Raw genomic sequence first — 11,100 nt, 5'->3', positions numbered from 1 at the left:
AGAGACAAGTTTTAAAGAAAAGCTAAGTACTTTTAAGAAACGACAGCTAAGTGATCTACTAAAATTACTTTACTGAAGAGAATAACTCTGATCAATGTATTTGGAAGGTTACTTTAAACGTTGATAGCTATGTTTAAGATCGATTACGTTTCCTTAAATACAAATTCTGTGGAAGGATCAAAACTTGATGCTTGGTTAAAATTCATGTATATGTTCTTGTTTCATAACCTTTCATACCTCTTACTTGAAGATCACTTTATAGATTTATACTATTTCTTGATCGAAACATGAAACACGGTCATAGAACTTCAAGAGCGCTGACGAAGAAAACTCGCTATGCAACACCATATTCAGCCTTTAAAAGTCTAGTTTTAAGAACGTAACTAAAAGTTCGCACAACATTCTCTGTTGGTATTGTAAAAAATTTTATAGCAGTCGGTCTCCTATATGAAAAAGGCTTTTTATAAAAATCGATCAACCATTTGGACTCAGCTTACAAAGGATGCTTGAAACAAACCTTATGGTAATTTGAAACAAAAACCTTTACTCGAGCAAACTCAAAAACAAAAGAAAAAACTGTTCAAGTCCACAGATACCGAATATTTGGACCCTAGCAGCTATAGTCGACTATTTACTGAAAATATAGGTCAATGTGTCAGATTTATAATTGAAACTCAGAGGAATCCTTTCGTGATAGTAGTATGTCTGTATGCTACAATTTGTTTGAATCAAGTCAATACTTCCTCTAGCCACTATATACCTAATATAAAGATTTTCGAACATCCGGGCGAGTGTATAGCGCCTACATCAGCGAATTTATGAGTTATCTCAATGATATTAAGAGATCGTGTTTTCTTTATAGCGCTTCATATTTGTGCTTAGAATGTATAAAATCGGCTGAAAACTCGCCCAGACCCCAATACACGTGCAGGTACTTCCCTGGCGTTATTCCTTGCAAGTTGCAAGTGTATAAAATGTGCTGCTATACCCGAACTTAACTCTGCCTTACTTGTTTAGTTTTTCGTATTTCGAAAGCATGTTTCTCAGCCATACTCTACCGCAGCAAACTAATTAGTTCTGAGCAGTTCCGGAATATACATATCATCTTTAATGTACTTGTATTACCCTTTAGGAGTACTATTTACAATTGGCCATTGATTTCTTCGAGTTGTTATTTTTCCATTTTATGTTGCAAGTACGAGTTCAATTATACTCGTAGTTGATACATACATATATACATAAGTATGTGTGTGTATTGAAATTTCGTATTCTTAACGACTTTGCAACGTGAACGGTCGCAGGCCGCGGGCTTGACGGGCGGTCGATTTAGCGACGCGCCTCAGTGGGGGTTGATATGTATTGCAACCATGCATATATATGTACACATTTACATAGGTATAATATGTGTTTATGTATGAACGTATTTAGGCAGTTTTCCGTATGAAATCACTCGTTTGCAAGGCAGCAATCGTTTTTTGTCGCACATACGCATGATAAGAAGGACACAGGCGTAGTTTTCCTAAACGGTACACTGTTTATAGTAATATCTTGCATGGATAGCGATAACTACAACAACAGCCGGTGGTTGCTGATTTTAGCTGCCGTCGATTCACGATTTCTCTGCTTAATTGAGTGGTTAATTTGACATATTATTCACAAAAATGAAAATCCACTTGTTTTTTTTTTTTATTTTTTTTTTTAGACACTATAGAGCAGTGCGGTAGCCTTTGAAAACAACTTTGAAGCGAAATTTCAAATAACAAAAATTTAAGGAAAAATAATTTACATGTAATCTGCGGTCGGGCGAAAGTTGAATTTTTACGACAAAGTTCTAAGTAATGAAAAGGAGCTATTGTATCCAGAACTTTTGGATATAGGTGTATAGGTCATCCTCCACCTGATCTTTCCAACGTAGGAGGTTTTCCTCTTCTTTCCTTCGACGGGTAGTATGTCGAATACTCTCAGAGCTGAAGTGTTTTCATCCATTCGGGCGGCATGACCTGGCCAGCTTAGCCGCTGTCTCTTAATTCGCTGAACTAAGTCATTATCGTCGTATAGCTCATCGTTCCATTGACTGCGGTATTAGCCGTGGTCAATGCGCAAAGGACCATAAATCTTGCGCAGAACGTTTCTCTTGAAAACTGGTAACTGCGCCTCATCAGATGTTGTCATCGTCCATGCCTCTACCTACCTAACTACCTAAAAAATAATAGAGAGATGACAAAAAGGAAGCTTTTAATCATTGTAACATGAGTCCTAGCTGTTAAGTTATGGATTTAGCGAAGCAAAGTTAGGTTAGGTGAGTGGCTGATACGTCAGCATTGCAGGTGATCACATTTAAGACTGACTCGTGATGCTAAACGAAAAACGCTCTGCAGTTCGATATCAGCTATCGTCAAAAAGCCGCAAATCAGCCTCAAAGTATGACATCCGAGGAGTGCATTCGAGAGGAAAGTATTGAGTTCTTCTTCCAAATAACTGATGCAGCTGGCATTCAGTTATATATTCAGTCTCATTGCATGAATACCGTTCGAACAGTTTCTAGACAGAACTTCTGGAACCACTTAAAGGTGAAAGCGAAGTGTTCCCTGAACCTGTTACGAATAAACCGGTGCCAGAAAGACTTTGCAACTGCATAGCGGCTGAATAGCACTTGCTGATCAACAGTCTAGTAGTGAACCATTTGACTTGAGGTCCAACGGTCCGGTAGTGAACTACGAGAATCCTACCCGTTCGCATTCCGCCGTTATTTAGACTGCAGAGCCTGTCCAATAAGCTCTTCAGTCTTACAGTTTCCCGCAATGCCCTCAGTCACCCAAACTAGTTCAATCATAAAATGCAGCCATTGTATGAATACCGTTCGAACAGTTTCTAGTCAGAACTTCTGGAACCACTGAAAGATAAAAGCAAAGAGTTCGCTGAACATCTTACGATCCAACATGGGTCAGAACAACTTCACCCAAACCAGTCTAATCATGCAATAACTAGATGGTACAGATATTGAGTCTAAATATCCTTTCGCTGGTTTTGAGCGCACACTCCGCGAATTCAAAGCTAATAAGCCTACTATTGGAGTGGATAAACAAGACTCAGCATTAAGGCTGCGCTCCCATAACAGTCGGGTCGAAGTAACCAGAATGCAACCGGATTTTTATCTGGTCAAGGTTAACAGTCCGGCACCATTACTCGAAATTACTTCATGAAGGTTTTCCTACAGAAACAGACTACATTCCCGAGCAGTAGATCTACAACTACCTATGTGGCATCCCCCTCCGTTTGGCAAACAGTGTTCAGGAAACTTAAACTGAAGCTGATGGAAAGTTCTTGACAACACATTGCCTTTAAATGGATTTCTGCTCATCTAGTATATTCTGAGTATCTTTTATATGTAGTATGTCAGAGATATTTATAAGAATCGTTTATTATTATATTTTATGTTTCCATTTAACTAAGTTACTGGGTTCATTGTAGTCTGCAGAGTGACGAACCGAGTTTCTTTGATTCAGTTAAGTCAACCGCAAATAAGTCTTATCTCTTATTCTGGTAAAGGTTCAACAAGCTGTTTTTATGAAGAGTACTCTCTCTCACGATTGTATAGTGACTCTTACAAGAGAGAAGGCTTTCGTTTCATGGTACAGTGTTGCAATATTTGTATTTGCTTGCATATTAGTTGCAAGTAACCTTGAAACAGTGACGAACAGATATACTAATGGTAATTACTGTACCCACTAAGTGACATTGAGTAACATGACCTTGTCAGACCTGTCATCGGACGACTTTTTTTTGAAGAATTTCGGTATAATATTTGTTGAATTTATATAGAGTACGAGAGAATGATACAGATCTACATACATATGTATAGTACATATATATACATATTTATAGTACATATATATATACATATGTATGTACTTACAGTATGTAGGTAGGTTTTTAGGCATGTTTGTATAGTCCAGTTAGCTCCAGTTTCGGTTAGCCCACCTAAGCTCGTTTGGAGTGTTGACAAATTTCGCATTTTGTCAATTTTGTTGACACTTTTCATTTAATTTTTTATCGTACAATTGTCATTTTCATTATACATACATACATTTGTTTGCGCTTAGCCAAGTACAAAACAACAAAAAATACAACAATTCACAACGCACCATTATTCCTGTTATCGCCACTTTGCCTTTTCATTGACGCGCAGCCATATTCATAACGCCGCCGTAGCACATAAACAACCAATAACAACAACAACAACATTGTTATTGCAGCAGCTGTTTTGGCGTTTGTTGTTGTTGCTGTTATTGTGTATAGTACATGCTGTTGTTTTGTCGCCGTCGTTGCCATTGCCGTCATCGCCACAGCAACACTGTTGCCATTGCCTGCACCCGGCTGGCCGCCAACGTCGCCTCCACACACTGCGCGCCGCGCACACGTATGCATATATACAGCTGTACATACATACTATTTTTGCTATACTATATTGTGCGCTTATCGTGTCGCTTTTGCTTTCAGCTGCAGCAACAACAGGCGTAGCAGCATTGGCGCTGGCATAAGCAGAGTAGACCACTGTCGTTAAGTTGACTTGCGCCAGGTAGTCGGGAGCAAGTGTCGCGCGCTAGCGCTCATGCTTATGTGCGTATGTGTGTATAAGCGTTGTTGGCTTTGCATGCGCTGTTATATTATGTATTGATTGTGTGGTCGTCAACGCGTCATTGCTTTGACCAACGAACAACGTACAGCCAGCCGCTAGCTGGTGTTGCTATATTGTCAGCGATGTTTGCTTTGTTGTTGACGTTACTTAATGGTTTCGTTCAGTTTCTGCTCGGCTATTGTTGCTGCCTGCACGTACAAATACGCGCGCGCACACACATATACACGCGTTTTACCTCTCTTGTGTTCCGGCCACACTCACGCCGCAACCACTTTGCAGCAGACAGCGACAAGCAATCGCTGCTGCCGCCCCGCTGTATATAAACACACACACGAAAAATTCAACCAACCGAACTCAGCCCAGTTTAGCTCAGCACAGCACATTTCACATTCAGTTGCTCGTCTACCGTTGTAGCTGTTGCTCGCTTTTTTCGTCGATTGCCTGCGTCGTCACAGCGCATACCTAACTACACAGTTACATACATATATATATATTTCGTATTTGTACAGCGCGCATTGTTTTTGTGTGCGCGCGGCTACTTCAGTCATTTGTTATCGTTTGGCGCGTTGGTTCGTTTGTTCATTCCGCCATTTGTTGACCACAATTGCAAGTTGCTGTGCTGCGAAATTGCAGTTGCTACAACAGCGCGTTGCTGTTCGGTGATTTCATCATTGCCGTCTGCGTCATTTGTATCGAGCGCCTTGCGGAGACGTGTGTGTGCGCGGTGTGCGCTCTGTAAATAAAATTATTTAGTGAATTGCTGCAACTGTTGCCACTAAGTGTTGTCATCAATATACAATTGTGAAATATAACTTTTTAAAAAATAAAACGCATGCTTGTTTAGCGCGTTCTGACAGTTCCATAAAATTTAACGCTGTCAAAGCGCATAAAATTTGTCCACCGCGCGGTTGAAGCGCGTCAGTCGCAAGTGTTTATTAGTGATTTTATTGCGCTTGAGTGCGCGTGTGTATGTGTATATATTGCAAGCGCATATTGTATGTGAGATTTTTTGCATTGCAACAGCAAAAACAACAAACTTTGTCGCAGCAAATAACCAAAGCAAAATGAGGCTGTCCACACCGAACGACTCCAAACCGGATAATTATCAAATTAACGCGAAAATCTGCCGTCTAGTCGAGCGCTACCCCTGCATGTACGATCGCTCGCATCCGCACTACCTCAAAAAGGATGTGGTCGATAAGGCGTGGGTGAAGATTTCCAAGGAAATGGATGACTCAAGTAAGTACATACATAAAAAATAAATAGCTATTTGCCTGCAAACACGCATTTAAGCTAACAAACTTAAGCGCGTTTGCGTGCGTGAGCGAACAGTAGCCAATACATTTGAATGAATGCAATAAAAAAAAAACAGCAACAACAATAGCAAAAACATTACATACTAGCGTGGCGCTCGCTTGCGGCTCCCTGCAGGGCGAAAACCTTTTCCGCCTACTTGCAGCTGTCATGACGTGTTGTTTCGCATTGCTGTTCGTTGACAACACGCGCTTGTTTATTTTGTTGTTGTTGCGGCCTTTGTTTTTTATGTCGCTTCATAGCCACTGCTTGGTGCGGCAAAGCGCCGACAGTCAAATAGTCAGCGTGTCAATTGCGCGCACTTTGTTGCCATTATTATGGCCGACGCGTGCGCGCGCTTTCGTCGCGACGTCAAAGCAAAGCTGGCGTGGACGCTGGCGGCAGCGCTTGCTTTTTGTCGTTGACAACCAGCCAAGCATACAGCGCTAATCAGCAATATAAAGCGTTGGCAAGTTATTGCTATCGTCATAATGCAGATTATGAATTTACATATGTATATAGTTTTATTGCTGTCGTTTTTAACCGCTGCATTGTCGGCGCTAAAATGTGTTCTGCCGTATTGTTATTCGTTAGCCGCTGCCGTCGCGTCGCTGCTTTGTTATTATTGTTTTTGTTTGTTTAAATTATGCTCGGAGTCTTGTGCGCGCTTGTGCGCTCTATTTTTCGTTCACTCTCACAGTTTTTGTTTGCTCTGTGCTCTCAGCGCTTGTTTGTTTTTGCGTCTCTTTCTGCTGAGCGCGCTGTGTTGTACTTTTTTCCGTTCGCTGTTTTTCCTTTTTCGTTGTGTTTGTCTGTTCGTTCAGCCGTTGTTGGCGCTTTGTGTTGTTGCCAACAAAGGCAATGCATAGCAGCGGGGGCAACATTTGTGCGGCGCTGTTGTGCAGCGGAAATGCCGGTGACTCGGTCACGTACACAAATGCACATGCAGCATATACATACATATATATTACTGTATATATGTAAGTATGCCGTCTCACAGCTGTGTGGTTTGCCTGCATTACATTCGTGTGCTTTTCACTTTTGCCGAAGTGCAAATGTATCGTGGGGTTTGAATACGGCGGAGCTAAATAAGTTGAGAAACACAACATTTCTTACCTGAAATGAAGCAAAGTTGCACAGTAATAATTATCTTCTTGTAAAACCGTTAGAGAAGCTCCTCAAGTGAAGCAAAGTTTCATTTTCTGAACTGAATTCTTTTATAAATAGTCACACTTTGTAAAACCGTTACAGAAGCTCCATAGTTTCTTATCCAAGTTCCTTCAGCCAGTTTAATTCGACATAAGAGTTGGATTGTAAGGATGTTAAAACTTGCCGAAATATAAGAACTTTAAGGCTATCATGGGTCACCGAATACTTTTTCAATCTTATGATTTTTCATAGAAACATTGAAAATTCGTTGCTAGCATCGGAAAGTGTGGTTTGATATAACCTCGTTCTTATTCCAGACTAGATTACTTTTTCTCCATGTAATATCTAGAATATAAGACCTATATGAGGCATAAGAACTCTTCGAGCTCACATTATAATAGAGGCAGCTACTCTTTTCCGTTCTATAAATATTGTACATTCTTAAATAGTACCCGAAAGTGTATTTTGATATGCCCTCATTCTTATCCCGCAGCAGATTACTTTTCTCCGACGTAAGATCTAAACTGGCTGAGGATAAGAACTCTTCGTGCTTACATCATAGTGGAGGCAGCTTTTATTTTACGTTATCATAGTTCTATAAAACACTGACATTTTCCTGTGATTCTTTATAAAAGTATTATAGCTCCTTGACAGGAACCGGGAAGTTCGACAATGCTCTTCGATACGACCAGTCAGTAGCTAGTCTAAATCGTATCCAATTTTTAGATCCTAGTCTCTACAATATACCAAACACATGGTCTGCTAACTTCTCGAACTGCAACTGGACACAAATTTAGGAATAACGTCTGCTCAATAATTGGTAAATGTGTGTCTTATATTCCAAAAATAGACTAAGAGTATTCTAAGTTGCTTCTGGGAGACTTTTAATGCTATACCCAGATACTTAGATAGATATCCGATTGGTCGTTTTTGATAAGAATTTAAAAATATATCAGTTTTCCATTTGCTAGAACTAGAGTCTTCACTGAAATCCGAACAGCGGATTCCCACATAATTTTGTATGCTAGAACCAGAGTGCTCTCTGAAACATAGTGGCTAAAGCGAAGATTAGATTCCATCAAATTTCGAACCAGTACAAAGCTGACTTTGATAAAGATAACTCACAGTTGCAGAAGGCAGCTGAAAGTCTGAAATATTTTACCTTTTTTCGGCATACAGACATTTCTACCTCTCTTCTAACCTTCAAACTGCACACCAACAAAACTCTTTACCATCTACGCGCACTCATATGTATTCAAACCGTACTAATCTCTGTTTCTACTCCCAATAGTTCCTTCATGTAAAGAGCGCTGGCGCAACATACGTACCTCTTTCGCACGTTCCATCAACGTCAATAAAATACCGTCCAGCGCGAATCGTACCAAACCATATTACCTACACGAAGAGCTACAGTTCCTTGCACGTCACATAACACCCGGCATACCGGTCTCACGTCGTCCCAACTATTACACGTCGGCCGATGAGAAAAGCGAAATGATTGAGGTGCCCATTGGTGAGGAGTCCTTTGACGGCTTTGTCGCTATGGCGGCACAAGAGGAAGAGGAGGAGGAGGAACAACAGCGCCACACTGACGAAGATGATTCGCGTCACGAACGTGCGCCCAGCAGTAGCGGAGATGAGGCTACACAATCGGGCAAGGGGGAACAACAAATGGTGCAGTGTCAACAACAGTCAACGGAGGAAATGCAAACCGATGCGACGGAACGTAAATTGCCAATGCAAAACTCGCCACTGCCGCTGCTGTCGCAACACATGCAACAACAACCACCCATGGCGCTGCCGCAACAACAGCAGCTAGTAGCGACACCGCCGATCGAAGCCTTGGAAGTGGAGCGCATTGTGGCCGAAGTGCCAGTGGTGCCACTCTATCCGTTCAAGAAACGCTTGCGCACTGCCGAATCCATGATGTGCGCCGAGGTGGAACAAGAGCGCGATATCAAGGTGAGTTATAACTCTCTAACTATCCAAACTTCCTTTCAATAATTGCATAATTCATTTCTACCACACAGCCGCAACCAAGTGAACTCTGCACACCTGATCCCGACTTTGATGCCGCTTTTCTGCAAGGTTTGCTGCCCGAAATGAAGGCCATGGACTTCCGTCAAAAGATCATTTTCAAGAAACGTATCTACGAAGTAATCGGCGAGATTTTCGAGAGCACAACACATTCCAGCAGCACAGCACGTCGGCCGTCACATTCAAATAGCACACATAATGGTAATATATCATTTGCCAGCAGCAATGGCACACCGCTAAGCAATGGCTATACGAATGGCTACACATCGAGCAATAAACGACGTACGCCCACACCCAGACCGACACCGGCTAACTCGCCTTCGGCTTCCGGCTATGCCTCGCCTTCAAATATGTTGAACAGTGCGTCACCCACCGCAATGACCGTAGTTAATGCCGCGGACTTGGCGATATTACGTCGTCTCAGCACCTTACTACAGAGTCCTGCAGTAGCATCCAGCACCACCGCTATGACCGCGTTACCAAAGAATGTCGCCTCGATCTCCTCGACAGTGCGCCACTCTGTAAATACACCACCAACAACGGCCGCGTCGCCAGCTTCGGCCAGTGCGCATCGTGGCGCTATGACGCGTTCCAGCGCCAATCTGCTGCGCACCAATATGATCAACGGCGCCACACCCTCCTCATCCACCACTTATGCCTCAGCCTCGTCCACACCAGCCGCCGCCAGTCATGCAGTCAAGCAGGAGCTGTTGGACGACTGAGCATCCATTCTACTTTAGTTACCATGTGTGTTTGACTAGTTCAACTGTTTTTAATGCTTTGGGTAAATTGTAGCTTTAGAGTGCTAGTGCTTAAGTTGTTTTAATTGAATATAATTTTTGAGGTTTTTATTTAATTTTTGTATGATAATGTGTACCATATACTATATGTGTCTATTTCTAAGTGATCCATGTTCAGTTTTCATGAATAAATAAATTGTAAGCGAATTTGTACTTATTTTTTCGAATTATTATTGTAACGGTATGGAGACGGAAGGAACAATGTTTTCACCGGTAGCCTGGGAATATAATTGAAACAGACTTTCGCACGTAGTGCTTAGATTTGGTTTTAACTCTGATACCCTCATAAATAAGAGGTATCAAAGTCGTTATAGAACAGCTCACTGTCTAATGGTTTTGAGGAATATCGGATACAAATTTTAGAACAACAAGACATATAGACAATAATTCGCATAAGAGCGGTCAACATTCATATTGTGCTGCTCAGATAAACATCGCGGCGATCTTTGGAAATTTTGGCGGAAAAAGTAATATTTAGCTCAGTGCTCGAAATGCTATTTTATCTCAGGTTTTATGGGAATTCGTTTGCTGAAATTTCTGGAAGCCCTTATTGTATCTTTTGAAGAAGACGCATGAAGACTAAAGTGGAAAGAGTATTTAATCGACGTTTAATCAGGGGTATCGATGCGATAAACCAAGGCAACTAAAAAATGTGTCAAAAATCATGCCTGATTTTTGTTATTGCATAAAAAACTGTATTATTAAATTTTTAATATTTTTTTAACTTCAAAACAGTTGGCAACGTTTTGCTTAAAAATGTCTCACAAACTGTTTACCTTAAAGTGCTTGATGCACGCAATTTTTTTTTTATTCAAATCAGGTGGCAACTTCAAAAAAATTTATTTTGGCGATACATTTTTTTTTTCAAAAACACCATTTTCATGCGCAAATTTTATATTATTATTACTAAATATTTCTTAGAAATTTTTGAAAGTGTGGCAACACCATACTGTCATTCACTGAAGTTTGGGTTTTGAAAGCAATTGCAAGTCTATACAGATACTTTAATGTGAAATTGGTACAGTTATTTTCATATCAAGATATTTTTTAATGAAATAAATCAATCTGGCAACTCCATAAAACACTTTAAATTTTTTTAATATTATATATAACTAAATTTAGATTTAAGAAATTTTTAATTATAATCAGGTGGCAACTCCATAAAACAATATTTATTTAAAA

General features: G+C 40.7%; 1 protein-coding gene across 1 annotated transcript; it reads left to right on the top strand.

Annotated features, from left to right (window-relative positions):
* The first annotated feature begins 4,937 nt into the window (after window positions 1-4,937).
* Window positions 4,938-10,065, top strand: LOC108977739. Its single transcript, XM_018947597.1, has 3 exons — window positions 4,938-5,878; window positions 8,373-9,043; window positions 9,112-10,065. Exons 1-3 carry the CDS (start codon window positions 5,704-5,706, stop codon window positions 9,838-9,840), a joined length of 1,575 nt encoding a protein of 524 aa, XP_018803142.1. The 5' UTR covers window positions 4,938-5,703; the 3' UTR covers window positions 9,841-10,065.
* The last annotated feature ends 1,035 nt before the right edge of the window (window positions 10,066-11,100 follow it).

This window comes from Bactrocera latifrons, unplaced genomic scaffold (genome assembly GCF_001853355.1).
Source record: "Bactrocera latifrons isolate USDA-ARS-PBARC rearing strain unplaced genomic scaffold, ASM185335v1 scaffold_95, whole genome shotgun sequence".
Taxonomy (NCBI): Eukaryota; Metazoa; Arthropoda; class Insecta; order Diptera; family Tephritidae; genus Bactrocera; species Bactrocera latifrons.
Note: the sequence above shows the minus strand (reverse complement) of the source record. Positions and strands in the feature narration are given on the sequence as shown.